Source organism: Phyllobates terribilis, unplaced genomic scaffold (genome assembly GCF_046119375.1).
Source record: "Phyllobates terribilis strain yellow unplaced genomic scaffold, ASM4611937v1 Scaffold_9__5_contigs__length_417890890, whole genome shotgun sequence".
Classification (NCBI taxonomy): Eukaryota; Metazoa; Chordata; class Amphibia; order Anura; family Dendrobatidae; genus Phyllobates; species Phyllobates terribilis.
The window spans coordinates 392,202,469-392,228,797 of NW_027362769.1; the positions used below are offsets into that span (position 1 = coordinate 392,202,469).

The 26,329-nt window shown below is 50.5% G+C and overlaps 3 protein-coding genes across 7 annotated transcripts in view; 1 reads left to right on the plus strand and 2 right to left on the minus strand.

Moving 5' to 3' along the window:
* Nucleotides 1-248: 248 nt before the first annotated feature.
* Nucleotides 249-9,113, minus strand: LOC141162528 (eukaryotic translation initiation factor 3 subunit C). The gene is made up of 21 exons (XM_073648722.1): nucleotides 8,974-9,113; nucleotides 7,698-7,829; nucleotides 7,549-7,614; nucleotides 7,274-7,463; nucleotides 6,749-6,874; nucleotides 6,595-6,655; nucleotides 6,408-6,520; nucleotides 6,108-6,232; nucleotides 5,848-6,022; nucleotides 5,668-5,771; nucleotides 5,438-5,579; nucleotides 5,234-5,359; nucleotides 4,931-5,024; nucleotides 3,516-3,703; nucleotides 3,216-3,440; nucleotides 2,769-3,132; nucleotides 2,530-2,689; nucleotides 2,385-2,450; nucleotides 2,140-2,227; nucleotides 1,096-1,273; nucleotides 249-441 (listed from the first exon to the last, which is right to left on the minus strand). Exons 2-21 carry the CDS (start codon nucleotides 7,796-7,798, stop codon nucleotides 356-358), a joined length of 2,778 nt encoding a protein of 925 aa, XP_073504823.1. The 5' UTR covers nucleotides 7,799-7,829; nucleotides 8,974-9,113; the 3' UTR covers nucleotides 249-355.
* Nucleotides 9,114-10,944: 1,831 nt separating this feature from the next.
* On the minus strand, nucleotides 10,945-24,377 carry CLN3 (CLN3 lysosomal/endosomal transmembrane protein, battenin). Of its 4 annotated transcripts, XR_012250786.1 has the most exons (16): nucleotides 24,033-24,377; nucleotides 21,401-21,479; nucleotides 21,215-21,305; nucleotides 20,223-20,273; nucleotides 20,065-20,144; nucleotides 19,903-19,988; nucleotides 19,727-19,799; nucleotides 14,997-15,140; nucleotides 13,088-13,209; nucleotides 12,950-12,996; nucleotides 12,792-12,860; nucleotides 12,650-12,705; nucleotides 12,066-12,159; nucleotides 11,842-11,988; nucleotides 11,504-11,753; nucleotides 10,956-11,048 (listed from the first exon to the last, which is right to left on the minus strand). XR_012250786.1 is itself a non-coding variant. In XM_073648723.1 (15 exons), the coding sequence occupies exons 1-15, from the start codon at nucleotides 24,115-24,117 to the stop codon at nucleotides 11,634-11,636; spliced, it is 1,344 nt and encodes a 447-aa protein (XP_073504824.1). In that variant the 5' UTR covers nucleotides 24,118-24,375; the 3' UTR covers nucleotides 10,945-11,633. The 4 variants fall into 4 exon arrangements, 3 of the variants coding, with proteins under 3 accessions (XP_073504824.1, XP_073504827.1, XP_073504826.1); XM_073648723.1 differs by having other exon boundaries at nucleotides 10,945-11,753; nucleotides 24,033-24,375; XM_073648726.1 differs by having other exon boundaries at nucleotides 10,945-11,753; nucleotides 21,401-21,504; nucleotides 24,033-24,150.
* Nucleotides 24,378-24,760: 383 nt separating this feature from the next.
* The window catches only part of LOC141162526 (uncharacterized), a 56,564-nt gene continuing 54,995 nt past the window's right edge, over nucleotides 24,761-26,329 (plus strand). Inside the window, exon 1 of one of the 2 annotated variants that reach the window (XM_073648721.1) lies at nucleotides 24,761-25,358. In XM_073648721.1, coding sequence (XP_073504822.1) covers nucleotides 25,302-25,358 — 57 coding nt within the window. In that variant the 5' untranslated portion in view covers nucleotides 24,761-25,301. The remainder of the gene's footprint in view (nucleotides 25,359-26,329) is intronic. The other variant, XM_073648720.1, reaches the window with a different exon arrangement.

Here is a 26,329-nt window from a genome sequence, read left to right on the forward strand (position 1 = left end):
AGAGCCCTTGTCCCTATTTTTTTTTTTTTTTTTTTTTAAGTCTTGATTGGTCTGTGGGAACGGGCGCATCTGTCCAGAGCCCAAACCCAAGGATGTATGGCACAGAGCGGCAGCTGAAAGGCTTCTCACAAGATAACGTCGCCGTCCGCTGCCGCGCACGGATCTACGTAAACCGCTGGAGTGGCGCAGGACGGGGAACGTCCTAGGTGAACCGTCCCTTTAAGGTCACACAGTCTACAGAGACGGCGCAGAGTTCACTCCAATATCTTTATTAAGAGACATGATGGCAAGAAAGTAAATAAAAATAACAGACGAGTCGGCGCCGATCCCGGGGTCCGGTGCGAGGTCGGGCGGATCAGTAGTTGTTCTGGTTCTGCTGGTCTCGCCGGTAGCCGCGCCGCATGTAGCCGCCCTCCTTCCTCTGGTACGAGTCTTTTTGGTCTGGAGAATAAGATAAAGAAGATGCAAGAGAAGATGGAGGCGCAATTACTCAATGTCACCACCAGAGGGCGCAGCTGCCCACACCTCCTCCAGCTGCCGCACAACCCGAGCCTCTCAGGAAATGCTGGGAGCTGTAGTTCTGCAGCAGCTGGAGACCCACAGGACAGATGTGACCCCCTGAATGAGTGCAGGGATGAGACAGGATGGAGACAAGCGGCATCAGACTATGTGGTGCCGCTCGTCTCTACGATGAAAAAATTGGTAATGAGATTCCAGCACATCCCCTCCTCGTTGCAGAACTACAACTCCCAGCAAGTCCTGACAGGAGCAGTCTGGGAGTTGTAGTTTGGACACAGATTGGAGCGCGCCGCATTAAAGGGAATAGGAAGTGAGGTGAGCAGCGCAGTAAAGCTTCCCCACCCTCAGGAAGATGGATGTGAAGCAGAGAAGCCCCTGAACCAGTCGCCACCTGCCTGCTGCTCTCCGGCTGCTGCACAAGTACAACTCCCAGCATGCTCAGACATGCTGGGAGTAGTAGTACTACAATAGCGGGAGAACGGCAGGCGGGAGGGCGCAGCCTTACGTTCCAGGGATGCTGAGGGTTAATGACGTGGTGATGGTAAGAAGTGATGAGCAGGAACGGGCAGCACATACATCTGTCCTCACCGCGGTTGAAGTATCCCCCATAGCTGCCCTGTTTGTGGTCAAAGATGCGCTCGTTGTTCTCCACCAGGTTCCCCAACTTCTCGGCCAGCTGCAGAGCCGTGTTCTGGAGGGAGCTGGGCTCCGTGCCGTGCATCACCACCGTCTGCGTGGGCTGATCCAGCGAGGCCTGCGGGGGAGGGAAAGGGGATAGTCAGGAAGGAAGAGCAGGGGGCGGCCGAAGACGAGGAGCGGACCAGGCGTCGGGCGGCCGAAGAGGAGGAGCGGACCAGGCGTCGGGCGGCCGAAGAGGAGGAGGAGCGGACCAGGCGTCGGGCGGCCGAAGAGGAGGAGGAGCGGACCAGGCGTCGGGCGGCCGAAGAGGAGGAGGAGCGGACCAGGCGTCGGGCGGCCGAAGAGGAGGAGGAGCGGACCAGGCGTCGGGCGGCCGAAGAGGAGGAGGAGCGGACCAGGCGTCGGGCGGCCGAAGAAGAGGAGGAGCGGACCAGGCGTCGGGCGGCCGAAGAAGAGGAGGAGCGGACCAGGCGTCGGGCGGCCGAAGAAGAGGAGGAGCGGACCAGGCGTCGGGCGGCCGAAGAAGAGGAGGAGCGAACCAGGCGTCGGGCGGCCGAAGAAGAGGAGGAGCAGACCAGGCGTCGGGCGGCCGAAGAAGGAGGAGGAGCGGACCAGGCGTCGGGCGGCCGAAGAAGAGGAGGAGCGGACCAGGCGTCGGGCGGCCGAAGAAGAGGAGGAGCAGACCAGGCGTCGGGCGGCCGAAGAAGGAGGAGGAGCGGACCAGGCGTCGGGCGGCCGAAGAAGAGGAGGAGCGGACCAGGCGTCGGGCGCAGGGGAGGGAGAAAAGCATCGGTGCAAATGTATGCGGTGGGACTTCAACATAGAAGGTATAGTAAACAGTCAGCAAGCTTGTGGCCAGTTTGTATGACTTTGTGTGAACACGACACTACCCAGAACGCACCTCAGCAGAGGCAGGCAGCGCTGTGGAGACCCTGGAGGGAGCAGGGGTCCGGTGGTGGAGGCGGCGGCTCCACTACTCACCATCAGCTCCTCGTTGATGATCATCTTGCTGATGATGCTGTGGACGGTGGGAATCTCCAGCTGGAACATGTCGCCCAAGATGCCCATCCTGGGGGAAGAGGAGAGTTAACTGTGACCCTGAGTGTTTCACCGCGGCACCAGGGTCCGGTCAGACTTATCTAACCCCAGGCTGTCAGGGCATGCTGACACTTGTACTGTGCAGGCGAGCCTCAGGTCGGAGGTGGGTGGGCGCTCGGGGGTCTCACCTGATGGAGTCGTATACGCTGCTGTATGTGAATAGATACGTCCTCAGCGATTCCTCCTGGATCTTCCTGCAGGAAGCACAGAGCATTTACCATCGTACCCCAACACCACGCCCCCACCCCCAATATGGTGACCCCCCGTCCTCACCTGACCAGCATGTTTCGCACACGATCCGCCTCCGGGAACAGATCCCACACCTTCCCGTTCATCTTCTCATTGATGATGAAGTTGCGGCAGGTTTTCCAGTCTCCCATCTTCATGGCCTTGGACGCGGCCACCACGTGCTCCCTCATACTTTCCGGGGGGCCTGCGGAGAACAGAAAACGGTCAGCGAACCCGGAGAGCAGGCACGTCCTACAGACCAATATGGCCGCCGTCCGACTCACCCAGCAGCGGCTGCCGCTCGCCCACGCGCAGCTGGTGGTGGAACTGTTTGCTGATCATCCTCCTGCGGGCGTCGAACTCATGCGCCGCCATGTAGGGGATCTCCAGCAGCATGGCGGACACCAGGTAGACGCACTCCAGCAGCTCCAGGTTGATGTGCATGTGGAAGGGGATCTGCCGCCGCTTCTCGATCTTCTCCTGCTCCTGGTTCCTCTCCTGCATGGTCCTCATCAGCAGCCCCTGCCCCAGCAGCTCCTTGGCTCTGCCGCTGGACTGGATGTCCAGGAGGGCGTTGTGGGCATCCCGGATCATGCCCTGCCGGAAGGCGCAGATGCCCAGCTGGACCATGGTGCGGTTATAGAGGATCTAGAGACAACGAGAGGGAACTGCTAATAGGGTCCGAGAGGAGTGGACATAAGGGGTCGCCCACCGCACCCGGCCGCCCTTACCTGCACAGGAGGGTCAGCGTGCTGGATGTTGTCCTGCAGGTGGGACATGAGCATCAGGTCTCGGGCCTGGAACCAGCGGTTGTGCAGGGCGTGGTGGTAGATGTGGCACAGGATGGCGCAGGTGCGGATCCGGTCCGTCCTGTCCTTGGCGTATATGTACTTGGAGAGTCTGTCCATGAGGATGGCGCTGTCCTCCGCCTCGTTCTCCGCCTGGTCCTGTTCTGACTGCAGAGAAGAAAGGAAGGTGAGGACGGAGGTGGAGAAGACGACCAGCCGGTCACCGCCTCCCGGAAACGTCACCTTAGACTCCTGCCCGCTGCTGAGCTGCCGCTGATGCGCTTTGTAGTCAAACTTGTAGTAGGTGTGCATGATCCTGCGGAGGTAGATCCGGCAGATCTCCTCCGTGCTGCCCTTCTCCTGCAGGTACTTCTGGGCGCGCTCGATCACCGCGCACACCCGAGCCTCGTCCTTCAGGTTGTCCACATACTCTGCAAGTGCAAGTAAGGAGGCGACACATTACCGGGGGGCCACACCACCCAGGAGTCCAGAGACGAAGCATCAGACCCCCAGTGTCACCGGGCCAGGGCCGCACCACCCAGAGGTCCAGAGACGAGTCAGTGGAACCCAGAGTGACTGAGCTGGGGCCACACCACCCAGGAGCCCAGAGACGAAGCAGCAGAACCCCAGGGTCACCGGGCCAGGGCTGCACCACCCGGGGGTGCAGAGACGAAGCAGCAGAACCCCAGGGTCACCGGGCCAGGGCTGCACCACCCGGGGGTCCAGAGACGAAGCAGCAGAACCCCGGGGTCATCAGGCCAGGGCCGCACCACCCGGGGGTTCAGGTACAAAGCAGCAGAACCCCAGGGTCACTGGGCCAGGGCTGCACCACCCGGGGGGTCCAGAGACAAAAGCATAAGACCCCCAGGGTCACCGGGCCAGGGCCGCACCACCTAGGGGCCCAGAGACGAGGCAGCAGAACCCAGGGTCACCAGGCCAGGGCTGTATCACCCAGGGCTCCAGGTACAAAGCAGCAGAACCTCGGGGGTCACTGGGCCAGGGCCGCACCTTCCGGGAGCCCAGAGACGAAGCAGCAGAACCTCAGGGTCACCGGGCCGGGAAAGCACCACCTAGGGTCCCAGAGACGAGGCAGCAGAACCCCGGGGGTCACAGGGCCGCACCACACGGAGGTCCAGAGACGAAGCAGCAGAACCCAGGGGTCACCGGGCCAGGGCCGCACCACCCGGGGGTCCAGAGACAAAGCAGCAGAACCCCAGGGTCACTGGGCCAGGGCCGCACCACCTAGGGGCCCAGAGATGAGGCAGCAGAACCCAGGGTCACCAGGCCAGGACTGTACCACATGGGGGTCCAGAGACGAAGCAGCAGAACCCCGGGGTCACCGGGCCTAGGCCGTACCACAAGGGGGTCCAGATACAAAGCAGCAGAACCCCAGGGTCACCGGGCCGGGGCAGCACCACCCGGGGGTCCAGAGACAAAGCAGCAGAACCCCGGGGTCGCACCTCCCAGGAGTCCAGAGATGAAGCAGCAGAACCCCACGGTCACCGGGCTGGGGGTCCAGAGACGAGGCAGCAGAACTTGTGGTTTACTTTCTACTTAGTGAATGGAAATCCTGTTCAGATCCAACTTGTATCTCCTCCCCAGATCTCAGGGAGCTGCAGCGCCTCTTTGAGGGCACGATAAAACCCGGCTCCTTTTACCTTGTGAGTGCGGGTCCGTGTTCTGCATGATTTTGGTGAACTCTTCATCCATCCTCTCGATCAGGGTAAGAATGCAGCCGCGGACACGGAGAGGCTGGAGAAGAACACATGTAAGTGCACCCGACATATGATAAGGGGGAGGGAGAAGAACAGATGTAAGTGCACCCCCCATAAGATCAGGGGGAGGGTCTTGGCAGCTGTGGCATCTGGTCCTGTAGGGCAGCCTCCAGATGCTTTATGACTACAACTCCCACAAAAGCCAGCACTATGGAATGCTGGGAGTTGTAGTTCTCCGCCACTTACCTGGTCTGAGACGACGAGATTTTCAGAGTCCTCTAAGATGTTTTCCCCAATGAACATGTTGGGGTTGGAGAAGAGGATGTCCAGCAGGTCGTTGATGCACTCCAGGCATTTCTTCCACATGTCAGCCTGCTCAGAGAGGAAGGGGTTAAGTTGCGTGATTGCGGTTTTCCGCTTTACTGCGTTTCGCTCCCCGGGTGAAGTTACCTTCATGTACGCGGCCAGATTGGGGTTGTAGTCGTACAGAGACGCCACAATGTTGAACTTGATCTTGACGGCGACTCCCTGCCCCAAATTATTTTCTTCCGAGATTCCAACGAGCAGATTCAGGAGCTCGATCTGTGCGGCCCTGAGGGGAGGCAAACGCCGGGGGTCAGAGGGGCCCCGGGGAGAACACCACCCCCCATACTCCACCACAACCCCCAGTCTCCCGGTACCTGTCTGTGCCCTTCTTCCCTCGGGCCTGAAGGATCTCGTTCAGCTTCTTCACCACGATGGGGGGAGTGATCTCGGTGCCTTTAGCGAACATCTTCGGCTTCTCCTATAGGAGTCAGAAAAAAATGATGATCGGTCAGAGGAAGGAGCCCCCGGACCCCACAATCTCCGGCAGGTCTCACCTTCACCATGGGGGCGCCCCCTTTGACCTTCTCCCACTCTCCTCCGGCTTCGCCCTCGTCCATTTCCCCCTCCAGCCCCTCGTCCGCTCTGGTCTTCACTTTCCGATCCTGCTTCTTCTTGATCTTCTCCTCCTTCTTCTTGTCGGTGGACTGACGATCTGACTGACCTCCGGTCCTGCAACGCAGCAAAGCGTCAGCTCATCACCAGTGGCGAAACCGGACCTCCGAACCGAGAAGGACCCCCCCAAAGCTTTACTCACTTTTTAAGGAAGCGGGCGGCCAGAGTGGTGTATTTGCCTTCTTCGTCCTCAGATTCGGAGTCTGAGTCCTCGGAGTCTGACTCCCAGATCTCATCGTCGGAGGATTCCTCGTCGTCCTCCGCGTCCTGGCACAGAGCACACGGTCAATGCCACATTATGGGATTAACATTCCTTTAATCCGGCATCGGCAGCAGAAGACCGACTCCTGAGTAATCTGCCGTCACTTTAAGAGTGACTATCATCTTACCACGACCCAAAGATGCCGGATTACCAGACTTTCCAAATCAATGGAATCCTCACCTCGGCTTTCTTCTGGAACTTGCTGCGGGCGTCTGCAGGAGCGGATTCAGCCTTCTTCAGGAACTTGCTGGCGCTGATGCCTTCGTCTCCATCATCATCGCTGGACATTGAGGCTGAAGAGAAGGAAACGCGTCAATAGATGATGCAGGAAACATGGCCGCCGGCTCCACACAAGGTGCACACTCACCTTCCGAGTCGTCTTCATCCTCATCCTTGTCTTGATCTTCATCTGCCGACTCCTCGGGGTTCTGGGAAAAAGAAAAATACGTGGGTGAATGTGCTCCCTGGGGGAAGCACTAATCAGACGCACACCGATTTCCTGTTCCGCCAGCTCGTCTCACCTGCTTATAGGCAGAGATGGGGGACTCAAAATCGCGGTTGTACTTGCGCAGCTTCTGGCGCAGCGTGCTCAGCGCTTTGGCGTTGTTCTTGTTCATCTTCTTCTTGCCTTCCTTATCTTCCCAGAGCTGCGGGGGAAAAAAAGATGGAGGCAGGAGATGAGGCGTCGGGGTCTGTTCACACAATGTTCCTTCTAGCAATTTTTTTGTTTTTACGCAAAGAAGAAAAAAGTGATGATTGTGCAAAACTGCTGCAGAAAACACACATCGTACAGGAGGCCGCCGCTCCAGCTCATGTCAATCCAATGATTGACTGCAGCCGTCACGTGTCGCCATCACTGCAGACAAAGCAGCGGAGTCACCGGGTAAGAAATGCATCTTTGTACAGTCCCTTTATTTCTGCGGCTGTCATTTGCTGAAGTAACCACCAGAGGGAGCAGTGAAGGCTGCAGTCAGCAGAGAGCTCCCTCTAGTGGTCCCTGCAGACAGAGCCGTACAGGGCGATTATGGGTGGAGTTCCCCTTTAACCTCGTTCAGGTAGTCCTCCAGGTCGGACAGCAGGCGGATGTAGAAGCGCGGGACGCCTTCCTTGTCCACGATGTTCTTGGCCTTGATGTAGGCTTTCCCCAGCTGCTCGAACTCCTCCAGACACTTGGTCATGTCGCGGATCTTCATGGCGTTGCGGATCGTCTTGATGATGTTCGTCAGCTCCTCGAACCTGGGAGACATGAGCGACACGGTGAGGGGTGACCGGAGGGTCGACGCTTAGGGGGATATTATGGGATGTCGCCGCTGTCACCCACCTCTTGTCCTTGGCGCTGCGCACCACGCGCTTCGTGTCCTCCTCGTCATCGCTGAGAAGAATCGGCCTAAATGGGAGGAGAGAAAGGAGGAGACGATCAGATCCCTGCGATCGCCCCCAAATCCCCCCGGGAGGTTGGAGGAGACTCACTGCTTGCCGTAGGTACCCCCCACCGGTTTGGGGAGGATCTCATCTCCGGATAGCGATGACTCCGACTCACTGTCTGAGCCGGTGGCGAAAAACCGGGACATGGCGGCGGAGAGAGGAGCGCGTCACTCAGCACTGAGGAGAGAAGGACACGGAATAATCACTGCTGAGAGCTCGTTACAGTGTGTCAGTGCAGCAGCAAACATGTCTGCCCTGGCTACCTGCGCCGATACATGTGACACTCAGCTGTGTGAGGTGGGGAGGTACAGGACTAAGGGGTCTGAGCTGTGGGGGAGGGGGGCACAATGATAGACGTCGCTCATCAGCTTCCGGGTATCACACACGGACCGCTGCTGCCAATCACCAGAGATGGAATCAGCAATAATGCAGAGATTGTGGATCATCAGCTCCTGGGCTCACACATGGACCGCTGCTGCCAATCACAAGAGATGGGATCAGCAATAATGCAAAGTCTGTGGATCGTCAGCTCCTGGGATCACACATGGACCGCTGCTGCCAATCACCAGAGAAGGGAATAGTAATAATGCAGGGTTTGTGGATCGTCAGCTCTGGGTATCACACATGGACCGCTGCTGCCAATCACCAGCAAAGGAATCAGCAATAATGCAGAGTCTGTGGATCGTCAGCTCCTGGTATCACACATGGACCGCTGCTGCCAATCACCAGAGAGGGGAATAGTAATAATGCAGAGTCTGTGGATCGTCAGCTCCTGGGATCACACATGGACCGCTGCTGTCAATCACCAGAGAGGGGAATAGTAATAATGCAGAGTCTGTGGATCGTCAGCTCCTGGGATTACACACGGACCGCTGCTGTCAATCACCAGAGAGGGGAATAGTAATAATGCAGAGTCTGTGGATCGTCAGCTCCTGCGATCACACATGGACCGCTGCTGTCAATCACCAGAGAGGGGAATAGTAATAATGCAGAGTCTGTGGATCGTCAGCTCCTGGGATTACACACGGACCGCTGCTGTCAATCACCAGAGAGGGGAATAGTAATAATGCAGAGTCTGTGGATGTCAGCTCCTGGTATCACACAGGGACCGCTGCTGCCAATCACAAGCGATGGGATCAGCAATAATGCAGGGTCTGTCAGCTCTGGAGCTCAGTATCACACACATATGTAGACTGTCAGCTCCGGGGCCCGTGTGGTGTCGCTCTCCCCCAGCTGTTCCCCTCCCCAGCCCTCATTACACGGCTCACAGCTCCGGGGCCCCGTGTTCCGCCCTTATTTGGGGCCCTGGGACCGTTCTCACCTCTGGAGCCGCGCACACGCTGCAGGCCTGGATAGATCCGGCGCAGAAAGACTAGTGCGCATGCGCCAACCCGGCAAGACGCACAGCGGAAGGAACGTCACTTCCTGTTGTGCGCAGAAGAACAGTTCCCGGCGCGCAGTGCGCACATGCCGCCTTTTCTTAGTCTGTGTCTGGTCAGGGGCAGCGTCTCAGACGTCTTGTAATTTCTGGAGGAGACACATAAGGAGCTCCCGCCTGCGGCCGCTTTCCCGACAGAAGGACGACCTTTTCATTTGGATACGAGGTTGTTACTATGGAAACCGAAAGCTTTATCGACACCTTATCTGGCGATCACAGAGACTGATAACACCGCTCCGGCCGGGTCACACTGTTTCTGCGGAGCCGCACGTTCTCGGTGTAATCGTCCGGTGACGACGACTATCGAGGGGAGAGACGCCTGTGACACCGACAGACACGATGGCCGCCATTGTGAGATCCGCCGGGTCAGATGCTCAGTCACAGCCAGAGACGCCGTCACATCGGAGGCGAAACTGTGGGGTCAGAGCGGACCCCGAGGACACAGGAGAAAGACTGTACCAGGACGGGTATCACCGCCATACGCGGCCCGGATAGTGCCGACACCTGAGATCACACCGCCACTTGCAGGGGAAGGTGTCTCTTCCCTTGTTTTCCATCCGGTCCAGACCGCCATTGTGACGTCTTCTCACCACAACTCGTCTGCAACACGAACAATATTTCATTTCTCACATCTTCAGCTCTATCCCCCATCTACTCCCAACCAACATAAGCGGCCCCCATTTTTGTCCACTAAAAAATGATGCCCCTTAAAGAAGTCTGATTCAGACAAGTTATCACCTCTCCGAAGGAAGAGCAGCCGCATAGCAAATGAATAGAGTAACGGTCAGGAAGGCACATAGGAAAGGAATAGAGCGACGGTCGGGCAGCCACATAGGAAAGGAATAGAGCGACGGTCGGGCAGCCGCATAGGAAAGGAATAGAGCGACGGTCGGGCAGCCACAGGAAAGGAATAGAGCGACGGTCGGGCAGCCGCATAGGAAAGGAATAGAGCGACGGCCAGGAAGGCGCATAGGAAAGGAATAGAGCGACGGTCGGGCAGCCACATAGGAAAGGAATAGAGCGACGGTCGGGCAGCCGCATAGGAAAGGAATAGAGCGACGGCCAGGAAGGCGCATAGGAAAGGAATAGAGCGACGGTCGGTCAGGCACATAGGAAAGAAATAGAGCGACAGGCGGGCAGCCACATAGGAAAGGAATAGAGTGGCGATCAGGCAGGCACATAGGAAATGAATAGAGCAACGGTCGGGCAGGCGTATAGGAGATGAATAGAGCGACGGTCAGGCAGGCACATAGATGAATAGAGTGACGGTTGGGTAGGCGCATAGGAAAGGAATAGAGTGGCGGTCGGGCAGGCACATAGGAGATGAATAGAGTGATGGTCGGTCAGGCACATAGATGAATAGAGTGACGGTCGGGCAGGCACATAGGCGATGAATAGAAAGATGGTCGAGCAGGCACATAGCCTGTTGCTTTCTATAAGGGATGAAAGTGCCCCCCCTTCTGCCGCTCAGTGCAGGACCTCAGGGGTTGACCCTAACCAATCAATAAGTAAATCACCTGTCCTGTGGATTGGGGATAAGAAGGGGGGGGGTTGTCCGGTGAAAGGTTAACTGTCCCCTTAAAAAGCAATAATTCTCACCATGCCCAAATAATGAGGAAAAAATGCTACTGTAATGAATAATGCCCATAGTGTCCCCTAAGTCTGAAAGTGCCGGATTCATTAAGAAGGGGTTGTCTGAGTATATCCTGTCCCGTGCCATCGGTGGTGCACAGGGAAGCTTATACGTATAGGACAAGAGAGACGGTACCGCACAGCGTGCACCTAGAGGACGGGGGACGCGGCCTTTACAGTAAACACGACTAATCAAAACATCTTTTATTATATGCAAATAACATGTTCCCCCCACTGTAGTAAATAACCCCCCCTATTGATCATTTACAATTCAGCACAGCAGTGTAATAATCATTATTCATCTGGAGCCGATCCTTACGATTCACCTAAAAGACAGAATTTTTTTCATTGATTTAAATCGGCAAATTAACATTGTGAAGTTTAACAAAAAGAATTCTGCGTGTTTGTGATACAAGGCTGAAAAATAGACAAATCCAGCATCTGATGCCCGGTGAGGGCACAGCTCGCTACCCGGGAACACCAGACATCCATCCACCGAGAATCATATCTATTACGAGCCGCACAGCAGATACTGAGCGTGACCAGCAGGGGGTGCTTCCCAACTGATATTAGGCTGAAGGGTTAGCATGTGATTGGCGAGTCCTTTCCTGATGCCGTAGAGGTGATATAGAAAAGGATTAGTGGGAAAGTACTTTGTAAAATACAGATTTAGACAATATTGCAATGCCCGTACACCAAGAGCAGATCTGAAAAGATGACAGCGAGCAGGATGTGGGAAGTTGTGCTGTGCGGAGTCGATGTCTATTTTCCAGACCCGTACTTTGTACCATGCCACAATGCTGCTCTGACATCCCAAGAAGGATCCTGCGTCCCAGAATTCTCCACGTATCGCCTCTTACTGGTGCGGAAGACGCCAGCTATTTTAATCCAAGCAGCTCTGGATGGCGCCATCATGATAAGCGACAAAAGTAGTTATGGACGGGTATGGCAATGGCTCCTGACAGAGATATTCCCAGGGTGTCCGACACGCAGGCCACAGACATGGCGAATTCCTTGTCTTCCGGTTTACTCTGTGGGTGACATTAAAAGTGCAGGTCACAGCAACATCACTAAACAGTCACAAAAATAGAAGACCGCGTAGTCAGTAACCTCCATTACCTCAATGGCAATGTTGTTGAATGTGTTCACATAAGCAGCGCCCCCGAGCAGACCCTCGAATATGATAATCAGGAATATTCCTGGCAGCGTCAAACTCGGGAGGAATACATATGCCACCCCCACGAGAAGAAAGATGGCGAGTCCACACTACGGGCAAAAAAAATCAATAATGTTACTACAGACGTATTTGCACTCCTCACCTGCTCTGGAGGAAGAGGAGTTACCTGAAGACAAGCCAGGATCCAGATGTGTCTGATCTTGAAGCACTGGACTGACGATCGAGAAATAAACACACCGGCTTGATACAGCATCTGGTACCTGAAATGGAGGTTGATGGCAGTTAGTGTCGCTCCTATAAGGGGGGCAGGACATGCTATTATTATGGGTGTCAATGAACTGTCCAACTCACAATTCTTTTAGAGATAGGAACCGTGAAGGGGTAATATGTAACCCCTACCCCATTTGTACATGTACTAATGCATCAGCAATGTTTGGGTAATGATTAGTAATAATCCATAAAGCTGCTGATTTTTGGGAAGGGCACAATCCAGCACCAATAAGATACCCCACTCTCCACATAAACAGAATTTTTACAGGCCTCATATTAAGCCCCATCACGGTTCCAGATTTTAGAAATGTAAATCAAAACATAAGTGACTGGAGGATCAGCAATTGATGAGAGTAATGGTGTTTTTTTTCTGCTTAAAAGAAGGTAATATAAATATTTCACCCTTTTTTCACTTAAGCAATTAAATGGCCCCATCAAAGACTCCAAAATACCTCCTAATGGACATCATTTGCCCCTTACCATCGGTATTGCATCGAGTGACTCATCTTGACGTTTGGAAAATAGATTAACTCATACTGCAAGAAAGAGAAAGAAACTAGTAAGAGACCACCCAATCCCACCTGCTCACAAGATCATCACACGGCTATGCGTTCACACTTACCAGACCCTGATTTATGAAATATTCTGCAAAGTAGACAAGCGACAAGGGAAGCATGTACTTCAAGAGAGACTGTATGAAGGAATACAAGGTTGGGTGTTGCATGACGAGAGTATACAGCAGTGTACACAGTGTGTATATAAAATATTGTATTTCCTGACCCTAACTATCTCCCACTTATCCGCCATTGTCCGATGAGAGCTCGTCCCTGTAACAAATGGATAAAGAAAGATGCAGACTCTGACTATGTAATCCAGATTACTACCGCACCTATCCCAGGAGGAGTCCTGCCCCATTACCTGAGTCGCGAGGTGATGGTCCATCTAATAGGGGACGCTGGTCAGACATGTCCGCGGAAATATTACTGGCGGGGAACTTCCATCGTGGGAGAGAGGATGGGGGGAGCAGGAGGACAAAATAACTGAGAGAAGAAAGGAAAATAATGGACACCTTCAAGAGACCTAGAATTCTGCGCTATCAGAGCTTCAAGAATTAGCGAGAGACTTCAATCAATTACTAACTGGTAACAAATTGTAGAAGAGCGGAGAGCAAGTATATTCTATAATAAGCAACCATTATATACAGTGAAGGAAATAAGTATTTGATCCCTTGCTGTTTTTGTAAGTTTGCCCACTGACAAAGACATGAACAGTCTATAATTTTAAGGGTAGGTCAATTTTAACATTGAGAGAGAGAATATCCCCAAAAAAAAAAAAAAATCAAGAAAATCACATTGTATATATTAGATACATTTGCAGTGAGAAATAAGTATTTGATCCCTCTGGCAAACAACACTTAATAATTGGTGGCAAAACCCTTGTTGGCAAGCACAGCAGTCAGAGGTTGTTTGTAGTTGATGATGAGGGTTGCGCACATGTCAGGAGGAGTTTTGGTCCACTCCTCTTTGCAGATCATCTCTAAATCATTCAGATTTTGAGGCTGTCGCTCGGCAACTCGGAGCTTCAACTCCCTCCATAAGTTTTCTATGGGATTAAGGTCTGGAGACTGGCTAGGCCACTCCATTACCTTAGTGTGCTTCTTTTTGAGCCACTTCTTTGTTGCCTTGGCTGTATGTTTTGGGTCATTGTCTCGCTGGAAGACCCAGCCACGACCCATTTTTACTGTCCTGGCTGAGGGAAGGAGGTTGTCACTCAGGATTTTACGGTACATGGCTCCATCCATTCTGCCATTGGTGCGGTGTAGTCCTGTGCCCTTAACAGAGAAACACCCCCAAAACATAATGTTTCCGCCTCCATGCTTGACAGTGGGGATGGTGTTCTTTGTGTCATAGGCAGCATTTCTCTTCCTCCAAACACGGCAAGTTGAGTTAATGCCAAAAAGCTCAATTTTTGTCTCATCTGACCACAGCACCTTCTCCCAATAACTCACAGAATCATCCAGGTGTTCATTGGCAAACTTCAGACGGTCCTGCACATGCGCCTTCTTGAGCAGGGGGATCTTGCGGGCACTGCAGGATTTTAAACCTTTAAGGCGTAATGTGTTACCAATGGTTTTCTTGGTGACTGTGGTCCCAGCCGCCTTGAGATCGTTAACAAGTCCCCCCGTGTAGTTTTAGGCTGATCTCTCACCTTCCTCATGATCAAGGATACCCCACGAGGCGAGATTTTGCATGGTGCCCTAGATCGATGTCAATTGACAGTCATTTTGTATATCTTCCATTTTCTTACTATTGCACCAACAGTTGTCTCCTTCTCACCCAGCTTCTTACTTATGGTTTTGTAGCCCATTCCAGCTTTGTGCAGGTGTATGATCTTGTCTCTGACATCCTTAGAAAGCTCTTTGGTCTTGCCCATGTTGTAGAGGTTAGAGTCTGACTGATTAATTGAGTCTGTGGACAGGAGTCTTCTATACAGGTGACTATGTAAGACAGCTGTCTTCAATGCAGGTAACGAGTTGATTAGGAGCGTCTAACTGAGCCAGAACTCATAATGGTTTGTAGGGGATCAAATACTTATTTCTCACTGCAAAATGCAAATAAGTTTATCTAATTTATACAATGTGATTTTCTTGATTTTTTTGGATATTCTATCTCTTAATGTGAAGATAAACCTACCCTTAAAATTATAGATTGTTCATGTCTTTGTCAGTGGGCACACTTACAAAAACAGCAAGGGATCAAATACTTATTTCCTTCACTGTGTGTCCTCTGAATCATCAGTGCCATCACCATCTCCCCCTCCAACTCACCTTATCAAAAGCAAAGCCGGAATAATAAGCATAACAAGCAAGGAGGTCCGGGGAGAAAGCCCAGCCGCAGTGAGACCCAGGTAGGAGAGGGCGCCCAGGATCCCTGCACCACCAGTGCCACTGGACCACCATGAGACCACATCACTAGAAAAAAAAAAAAAGCAATAATGCGATATTATTGCCCCCTATGTGCAAGAATGTACAGTCATGGCTGAAAGTGTTGGCACCCTTGAAATTGTTCCAGAAAATGAAGTATTTCTCCCAGAAGATTATTGCAATTACAGGTGCATCTCACTAAATTAGAATATCATCAAAAAGTGAATTTATTTCAGTTCTTCAATACAAAAAGTGAAACTCCTATATTATATAGAGTCATTACACACAGAGGGATCTATTATATAGAGTCATTACACACAGAGGGATCTATTATATAGAGTCATTACACACAGAGGGATCTATTATATAGAGTCATTACACACAGGGATCTATTATATAGAGTCATTACACACAGAGGGATCTATTATATAGAGTCATTACACACAGAGGGATCTATTCTATAGAGTCATTACACACAGAGGGATCTATTCTATAGAGTCATTACACACAGAGGGATCTATTCTATAGAGTCATTACACGCAGAGGGATCTATTATATAGAGTCATTACAGACAGTGATCTATTATATAGAGTCATTACACACAGAGGAATCTATTATATAGACTCATTACATACAGAGGGGTCTATTATATAGAGTCATTACACACAGAGGGATCTATTATATAGAGTCATTACACACAGAGCGATCTATTATATAGAGTCATTACACACGGATCTATTATATAGAGTCATTACACACAGAGGGATCTATTATATAGAGTCATTACATACAGAGGGATCTATTATATAGAGTCATTACACACGGATCTATTATATAGAGTCATTACACGCAGAGGGATCTATTATATAGAGTCATTACACACAGAGGGATCTATTATATAGAGTCATTACACACAGAGGGATCTATTATATAGAGTCATTACACACAGAGGGATCTATTATATAGAGTCATTACACACAGAGGGATCTATTATATAGAGTCATTACACACAGAGGGATCTATTATATAGAGTCATTACACACAGAGGGATCTATTATATAGAGTCATTACACACAGAGGGATCTATTATATAGAGTCATTACACGCAGAGTGATCTATTATATAGAGTCATTACACGCAGAGTGATCTATTATATAGAGTCATTACACACAGAGGGATCTATTAGAGTCATTACACGCAGAGGGATCTATTATATAGAGTCATTACACAGAGAGGGATCTATTATATAGAGTCATTACACACAGAGCGGTCTATTATATAGAGTCATTACACACAGGGATCTATTATATAGAGTCATTACACACAGAGCGGTCTATTATATAGAGTCGTCATTACACACAGAGGGATCTATTATATAGAGTCGTCATTACACACAGAGGAATCTATTATATAGAGTCATTACACGCAGAGGGATCTATTATATAGAGTCATTACACGCAGAGGGATCTATTATATAGAGTCATTACACGCAGAGGGATCTATTATATAGAGTCATTACACACAGAGGGATCTATTATATAGAGTCATTACACACAGAGGGATCTATTATATAGAGTCATTACACACAGAGGGATCTATTATATAGAGTCATTACACACAGAGGGATCTATTATATAGAGTCATTACACACAGAGGGATCTATTATATAGAGTCATTACAGAGGGATCTATTATATAGAGTCATTACATGCAGAGGGATCTATTATATAGAGTCATTACACACAGAGGGATCTATTATATAGAGTCATTACACACAGAGGGATCTATTATATAGTCATTACACACAGAGGGATCTATTATATAGAGTCATTACATGCAGAGTGATCTATTATATAGAGTCATTACACACAGAGGGATCTATTATATAGAATCATTACACAGAGGGATCTATTATATAGAGTCATTACACACAGAGGGATCTATTATATAGAGTCATTACACACAGAGGGATCTATTATATAGAGTCATTACACACAGAGGGATCTATTATATAGAGTCATTACACACAGAGGGATCTATTATATAGAGTCATTACACACAGAGGGATCTATTATATAGTCATTACACACAGAGGGATCTATTATATAGAGTTATTACACACAGAGGGATCTATTATATAGAGTCATTACACACAGAGCGGTCTATTATATAGAGTCATTACACGCAGAGTGATCTATTATATAGAGTCATTACACACAGAGGGATCTATTATATAGAATCATTACACAGAGGGATCTATTATATAGAGTCATTACACACAGAGGGATCTATTATATAGAGTCATTACACACAGAGGGATCTATTATATAGAGTCATTACACACAGAGGGATCTATTATATAGAGTCATTACACACAGAGGGATCTATTATATAGAGTCATTACACACAGAGGGATCTATTATATAGAGTCATTACACACAGAGGGATCTATTATATAGTCATTACACACAGAGGGATCTATTATATAGAGTTATTACACACAGAGGGATCTATTATATGGAGTCATTACACACAGAGCGGTCTATTATATAGAGTCATTACATGCAGAGTGATCTATTATATAGAGTCATTACACGCAGAGTGATCTATTATATAGAGTCATTACACGCAGAGGGATCTATTATATAGAGTCATTACACACAGAGCGGTCTATTATATAGAGTCATTACATGCAGAGTGATCTATTATATAGAGTCATTACATGCAGAGTGATCTATTATATAGAGTCATTACACGCAGAGGGATCTATTATATAGAGTCATTACACACAGGGATCTATTATATAGAGTCATTACACACAGAGGGATCTATTATATAGAGTCATTACACACAGAGGGGTCTATTATATAGAGTCATTACACACAGAGGGATCTATTATATAGAGTCATTACACACAGAGGGATCTATTTCACGTGTTTATTTCTGTTAATGGTGATGATTATGGCTTACAGCCAATGAAAACACAAAAGTCATTATCTCAGTAAATTAGAATACTTTATAACAACAGCTTGAAAAATGTTTTTAAAATCCGAAATGTCTGTTCAGTAAATGCCTCAATACTTGGTCGGGCTCCTTGTGCATCAATTACTGCATCAATGCGGCATGGAGGGATCAGCCTGTGGCATGGAGGGATCAGCCTGTGGCATGGAGGGATCAGCCTGTGGCATGGAGGGATCAGCCTGTGGCACTGCTTATGGTTGTGGAAGCCCAGGTGACTGTATATAATATACGAGTTTCACTTTTTGTATTGAAGAACTGAAAAAAATTAACTTTTTGATGATATTCTAATTTAGTGAGATGCACCTGAACATGTTTTGTTATACAGGTTTATTTCCTTTGTGTGTATTGGAACAACACAAAAAAAAAGAGAGAAAAAAAGGCAAATTAGACATAATTTCACACAAAACCCCAAAAATGGGACGGACAAAATTGTTGTCACCTTCAACTTAATATTTGGTTGTGTCCTTTGGAATAAATAACTGTAATCAATCGCTTCCTATAACATCAGCTTCTTCCTCCTCTCAGCCGGGATCTTGGACTCTTCTTACTGCTCCAGGTCTCTGATATTTGAAGGCGTCTTCTCCGAAAAGCAGTTTTAAGATCTCTCCACAGGTGATCAATGGGATTTAGATCCGAACTCATTGCTGCCACTTCAGAACTCTCCAGCGCTTTGTTTCCATCCATTTCTTGGGCTTCTTGAAGTAAGACCTAGGTCGCACACCCAGGTTTCTGACACTGGCCACTACATTGCCTCCCAAAATCCTTTGGTAATCTTCATATTTTATGATGCCTTGTACACAGTCAAGGCACCCAGTGCCAGAGGCAGCAAGACAACCCCAAAACATCTTGGTACCTCCACCATATTTGACTGTAGGTACTGTGTTCTTTTCTTTGAAGGCCTCATTTCATTTTTGGTAAGCAGTAGAATGGTGTGCTTTACCACAAAGCTCTATCTTGGTCTCATCTGCCCACAAGACTCTTTCCCAGGATTTTGGCTTACGTACATTTTGGCAAACTGCAGTCTAGCTTTGTTATGTGTATGTGTCAGCAGTGGGGTCCTCCTGGGTCTCCTGCCATAGTGTTTCATTTCATTCAAATGTGGACGGATAGTTCGCGCTCACACTGATGCACCCTGAGCCTGCAGGACAGCTTGTATTTCTTTGGAACGTGATTGAGGCTGCTTATCCACCATTCAGACTATCCTGCGTTACAACCTTGCATCAATTTTTCTCTGCCGTCCACGTCCAGGGATATTAGCTACAGTGCGATGGGTTGTAAATTTCTTGATTAAGTTGCGCACCGTGGACAAAGCAACATCAAGATCTCTGGAGATGGACTTATAAGCTTGAGATTGTTGATATTGTTCAACCATTTTGGTTCTCAAGTCCTCAGACAGTTCTCCATGCTTAGTGTGATACACACAGACACACAATGTAAAGACTGGGGCAACTTCTCTCCTTTTTATCTGGTTTCAGATGTGATTTTCATATTGCCAATTTTCTGGGGGGGAAATACTTCATTTTCTGGAACAATTTCAAGGGTGCCAACACTTATGGCTATGCCTTTAACACTGCTCTTTATACGGAGATAACTACTGACTACAGTGTACGTTACCTGTAGAAGAACGCTGTGAGGCTGAGGAAAGTGATTTCTCCCACTCCTGATGAGATACTGGCGAATACGACCCCTGGGGACAGAAGGCCGTGATTAGATTCGGTAAGATCCGGACTTCATATCTGATTATGTTACATCCATTAGTAAATTCTTCCCATCATAAACAAAAAACTCACCGAGGAGACTGACGGCGACATGTGTGGAGAACGAGACGATGAGGAAGCTGGCGGCGGCCGTGACGATGCACAGAGACACCCTGTAACTGAGTCAGAAGAAGAGCAGATGACCGGGAGACCACAGAGGAGACAGCTAAAGATCTACATTGGATTAACCCTTACTTGTAGGGGATCTGGTGGATGTAGAACGGAGCTGTGAACTTGATAATCAGGGTGGGCAGAATATCGGCCAGGAGCACGGCCTGTAATACAGAGGGTGGTTATAATCAGAACTCACGGGGTCTCCGCAGTCCCTGGAGCCCCTAACGGTGAATACTTACAGCGGTGGAGATCTCGTTGCAGTCGTATCGGCTGGAGTTCGTCACGTTGAGCTGGAAGGGAAACGAGATGTAAAAGATGAGTGACCTGGAGGAGATGCAGCAGCTCGCACCCCCTGGGCGCTGGGAGGTCACCACGCTGCGCTGGCATGTTCCAGACTCTCCGGATCCATAAGCTTCACTTCCTCATAGTAACCAATGTCACAAGCCCAGATATAAGGAGCAGACTATACACAACGCACCCCCTACACCACACCCTCCATAGCTCCACCACCTTCATATCCCCCACCCCCACCTCCAACACCACCTCCTCATCCCTCCCGCCACCAACTGCATCTCCCCCTCGCCACCACCTCCATATACCCTCAAACCCTCCATATATCCCCTCACACCACCTCCATATATCCCCCCCATCACCTCCATATATCCCCCCACACCACCTCCATATATCCCCCCACACCACCTCCATATATCCCCCCACACCACCTCCATATATTCCCCCACACCACCTCCATATATCCCCCCACACCACCTCCATATATCCCCCCACACCACCTCCATATATCCCCACACCACCTCCATATATCCCCCCACACCACCTCCATATATCCCCCCACACCACCTCCATATATCCCCCCACACCACCTCCATATATCCCCCCACACCACCTCCATATATCCCCCCACACCACCTCCATATATCCCCACACACCACCTCCATATATCCCCCCACACCACCTCCATATATCCCCCCACACCACCTCCATATATCCCCCCACACCACCTCCATATATCCCCCCACACCACCTCCATATATCCTCACACACCACCTCCATATATCCCCCCACACCACCTCCATATATCCCCACACCACCTCCATATATCCCCCCACACCACCTCCATATATCCCCACACCACCTCCATATATCCCCCCACACCACCTCCATATATCCCCACACCCTCGTCTCCTCAGACCTCTCTTACAGGAACACTCACCGTTGCCGTCTGATTGCTCTCCGTCTTCAGGATGTCGTGCGCCGCGCTCAGCATCACCACATAGGCAAAGTTATTACACAGCCCCAGTAACCTGAGGAACACAGGTGAGTACTCCAGTCACATCCAGAGCTGCGTCCTCAACACAGAGAGGGCGGCTCCTAAGTATGTGCCCCCCACAGAACGTACCAGAAGGCGGACAGGTTCCTCCAGTGAGAGCGGCTCTCGGCCCGGGGTTCGGGGGGCGCCGTGCCATCATCATCCTCCTCTGTAATGACATGTGCAGTAACAAACTGCTGCTGCTGCAGCACCTCTTCACACATTACAATAAGACTATTTACTTCTGCAACTGTGTATTGCCGGGGATCTATAGTGGTGATAATTGATGCTGGGACTTGTGGTACCAGCAGGGATGATAGGGGGGAGAATACTGGGACTTGTAGTACCACGGAGGTCTATAGTGGGTAGAATACTGGGACTTGTAGTACCACAAGGGTCTATAGTAGGTAGAATACTGGGACTTGTAGTACCACAAGGGTCTATAGTAGGTAGAATACTGGGACTTGTAGTACCACAAGGGTCTATAGTAGGTAGAATACCGGGACTTGTGGTACCACAAGGGTCTATAGTAGGTAGAATACTGGGACTTGTAGTACCACAAGGGTCTATAGTAGGTAGAATACTGGGACTTGTAGTACCAACAGGGTCTATAGTGGGTAGAATACTGGGACTTGTGGTACCACCAGGGTCTATAGTGGGTAGAATACTGGGACTTGTAGTACCACCAGGGTATATAGCGGGCAGAATACTGGGACTTGTGGTACCACCAGGGTATATAGCGGGTAGAATACTGGGACTTGTAGTACCACGGAAGTCTATAGCGGGTAGAATACTGGGACTTGTAGTACCACCAGGGTCTATAGTGGGTAGAATACTGGGACTTGTGGTACCACCAGGGTCTATAGTGGGTAGAATACTGGGACTTGTGGTACCACCAGGGTATATAGCGGGCAGAATACTGGGACTTGTAGTACCATCAGGGTATATAGCGGGCAGAATACTGGGACTTGTAGTACCACCAGGGTCTATAGCGGGTAGAATACCGGGACTTGTGGTACCACCAGGGTCTATAGCGGGTAGAATACCGGGACTTGTGGTACCACCAGGGTATATAGCGGGCAGAATACCGGGACTTGTGGTACCACCAGGGTATATAGCGGGCAGAATACCGGGACTTGTGGTACCACCAGGGTCTATAGCGGGTAGAATACCGGGACTTGTGGTACCACCAGAGTCTATAGCGGGTAGAATACTGGGACTTGTGGTACCACCAGAGTCTATAGCGGGTAGAATACTGGGACTTGTGGTACCACCAGAGTCTATAGCGGGTAGAATACCGGGACTTGTGGTACCACCAGGGTCTATAGCGGGCAGAATACCAGGACTTGTGGTACCACCAGGGTATATAGCGGGCAGAATACCGGGACTTGTGGTACCACCAGGGTATATAGCGGGCAGAATACTGGGACTTGTAGTACCACCAGGGTCTATAGCGGGCAGAATACTGGGACTTGTGGTAGCACCAGGGTCTATAGCGGGCAGAATACTGGGACTTGTGGTACCTCCAGGGTCTATAGCGGGTAGAATACCGGGACTTGTGGTACCACCAGGGTCTATAGCGGGCAGAATACCGGGACTTGTGGTACCACCAGGGTATATAGCGGGCAGAATACCGGGACTTGTGGTACCACCAGGGTATATAGCGGGCAGAATACTGGGACTTGTGGTACCACCAGGGTATATAGCGGGCAGAATACTGGGACTTGTGGTACCACCAGGGTCTATAGCGGGTAGAATACCGGGACTTGTGGTACCTCCAGGGTCTATAGCGGGTAGAATACCGGGACTTGTGGTACCACCAGGGTCTATAGCGGGCAGAATACCGGGACTTGTGGTACCACCAGGGTATATAGCGGGCAGAATACCGGGACTTGTGGTACCACCAGGGTATATAGCGGGCAGAATACTGGGACTTGTGGTACCACCAGGGTATATAGCGGGCAGAATACTGGGACTTGTGGTACCACCAGGGTATATAGCGGGCAGAATACTGGGACTTGTGGTACCACCAGGGTATATAGCGGGCAGAATACCGGGACTTGTGGTACCACCAGGGTCTATAGTGGGTAGAATACTGGGACTTGTGGTACCACCAGGGTCTATAGCGGGTAGAATACTGGGACTTGTGGTACCACCAGGGTCTATAGCGGGCAGAATACTGGGACTTGTGGTACCACCAGGGTATATAGCGGGCAGAATACTGGGACTTGTAGTACCACCAGGGTCTATAGGGGGTAGAATACTGGGACTTGTGGTACCACCAGGGTCTATAGCGGGCAGAATACTGGGACTTGTGGTACCACCAGGTTCTATAGCGGGTAGAATACTGGGACTTGTAGTACACCAGGGTCTATAGCGGGTAGAATACTGGGACTTGTGGTACCTCCAGGGTATATAGCGGGTAGAATACCGGGACTTGTGGTACCACCAGGGTCTATAGTGGGTAGAATACTGGGACTTGTGGTACCACCAGGGTCTATAGCGGGTAGAATACTGGGACTTGTGGTACCACCAGGGTCTATAGCGGGTAGAATACTGGGACTTGTGGTACCACCAGGGTCTATAGTGGGCAGAATACTGGGACTTGTGGTACCACCAGGGTCTATAGTGGGTACAATACTGGGACTTGTCATGTTACTGGCTATGTCTGATAGAGAATGCTGGGACTTGTAGTACCCCACTGGCAGACGCCCCCTCTCACCTTCCCAGTCGGAGTCGGAGCTGCCCCCAGTGTTGATCCCTCTCCGCTCCATATGTGACCCCCAGAGCTCCACAGCTTCCTGCATCCACAGCACTTCCTGCTCCTCTGGCCACGCCTACTTCCTAGTTACTGTAACCAAGCACTGAAAGCCTTAAAGGGATCATCACCATAAAAATAACCATAGCAATTAAAGGGATTAATTTATGGATATTTTAGAGTTTCCTTCACTGGAACTAAGAAGACGCCCCCTGATAACAGCCCGGAGCATTATCCTCCTCCATCATCTGAACAGCGGCACAATGCAGTCAGGGGGTAACGTCCTCCTGGAATCACCAGACTCCTCCATCAGACGCAGATAGAGACGTGCGATCCGTCACTGCACAGAACACGTCTCCTCCAGAGTCCAGCGGTGGCGGCTTTACACCACTCCATCCGACGCTCGGCATTGTGCTTGGTGATGTACGGCTGCATGCAGCTGCTCGGCCATGAAGCTCCAGGTGGGGGCGCAGTGTTTATACCAGAGGAGGTCTGGACTCTGCAGTTATGGGGTCAGCAGAGCAGTGGTGACTTTTCTGCCCTCAGTGCCCCCCGCTCTGTAACATTACGGGGTCTCCACTTCGAGGCTGAGTTGCTGCGGTTCCTTATTTTCCAGGACTACAACCCCCATCTGGGCCTTTATCTCCCCGGCTGCAGTGCATTGTGGGACGTGTCGTCGCCTCTGCTGTGCGGTCAGTGTGACATAAACCACATCCCGTTACGACACACGCAGCGGCTGAAAACATCGAGTCCTCTGAGCAACAGCTGACCTGCAAGAATCATGGCCGCACCATGAACATTTACATCCCGCCGCCCAAAAATAGAGATTTTCCAGTAAAAAAAGAACAACGGACAGAGGAAGCCATACTGTCACATGACCGAGGTCGCGTGCGGCCCGAGCCTTAGAGGGACACTTTATTTTCAGACATTGGAGACGGCGTAATTTAAAGGAGAAGTGCGGTAAAAATTAAAAGCGACAGAGGTGTAAAAATACCGGAGAGGTAGAATGGCGCAGCTGGCGGGGGAGGGGGAGCGTCCAGTCCTCAGGGGCCGCTGTCTCTGGCAGTGAAGGGGTTAGGGGGACAGAAGAGGAAGTAGATATTGTACAAGAAGAAATGCGCTACGTATTAACACATTGCTGCGGTTTTATGGCCACTTCCCGCGATAAAGTCATATCAGACAGAAGCAGTCGTGTAGAGAGACGGCCGAGAGACCCTCCGAGGTGACCGGAGCATGGAGTTCCTGCAGAGACATCTCCCCCGCGTGTACCAGGCCGTGCAGAATGCGCTGGTGAGATTTGTGGGGGGGGGGAATTATGTGACACACCTCTGGAGGTAATAATGTGACGCACCTCTGGAGGTAATAATGTGACGCACCTCTGGAGGTAGTAATGTGACGCACCTCTGGAGGTAGTAATGTGACGCACCTCTGGAGGTAGCAATGTGACACACCAGTGGGGGAGAAAATAATGTGCCACACGTTTGGAGGTAGTGCTGTGACGCACGTCTCGGGGTGATAATGTGATGCACCTCTGGGGAGGAACTAATATGACACCCCTCTGGGGAGGAGATAATGTACCGCATTTCTGGGTGTAATAATGTGACGCACCTCTGGGAGTAAATAGGTGATGCACCTCTGGAGCGGTAATAATGTGACGCACCTCTGGGGGTAATAACGTGACACACCTCTGGGGGTAATGAGGTGACACACCTCTGGGGGAGGTAACAATGTGATGCACCTCTAGGGAGGGAGTAATAGTGTGAGGCACCTCTGGGGTTAATAATGTGGTGCAGCTCTGGGAGAGTAATATTGTGACACTTTTGGGGGGGAGTAATAATGTGATGCACCTCTGGGAAGGATAATAGTGTGTCGCACACCTGGGGAGGTAATAATGTGATGCACCTCTGGGGGAGGGGGTAATGTGACGCACATCTGGGAAGGGTAATATGATGCATCTCTGTAGGTAATAAAGTGACGCACATCTGGAGGTAACAATGTGACGCACATCTGGGGGTGTAATAATGTGTCGCACCTCTGGAGGTAATAATGTGATGCACGTCTGTAGGTAATAATGTGACGCACATCAGGGAGTAATAATGTGACGCACTTCTGGGAGTGTAATAATGTGACGCACCTCTGGAGGTAATAATGTGACGCACCTCTGGAGGTAATAATGTGACGCACCTCTGGAGGTAATAATGTGACGCACATATGGGGGTGTAATAATGTGACGCACCTCTTGAGGTAATAATGTGACGCAC

Bases quoted from the DNA above. Each gene is read 5' to 3' on its own strand.
- CLN3 (XM_073648723.1), bottom strand. From the start codon at position 24,117: ATGCAGGAAGCTGTGGAGCTCTGGGGGTCACATATGGAGCGGAGAGGG. The intron at 12,861-12,949 runs GTCAGGAAATAC...TCCTTCATACAG, and splicing joins ATAAGTGGGAGATAGTTAGG to TCTCTCTTGAAGTACATGCT. The intron at 11,754-11,841 runs GTAATGGAGGTT...TGTCACCCACAG, and splicing joins TCAACAACATTGCCATTGAG to AGTAAACCGGAAGACAAGGA.
- LOC141162528 (XM_073648722.1), bottom strand. From the start codon at position 7,798: ATGTCCCGGTTTTTCGCCACCGGCTCAGACAGTGAGTCGGAGTCATCG. The intron at 7,615-7,697 runs GTGAGTCTCCTC...CCTCCCATTTAG, and splicing joins GGGGGTACCTACGGCAAGCA to GCCGATTCTTCTCAGCGATG. The intron at 6,521-6,594 runs GTGAGTGTGCAC...CCTTCTCTTCAG, and splicing joins GGATGAAGACGACTCGGAAG to CCTCAATGTCCAGCGATGAT.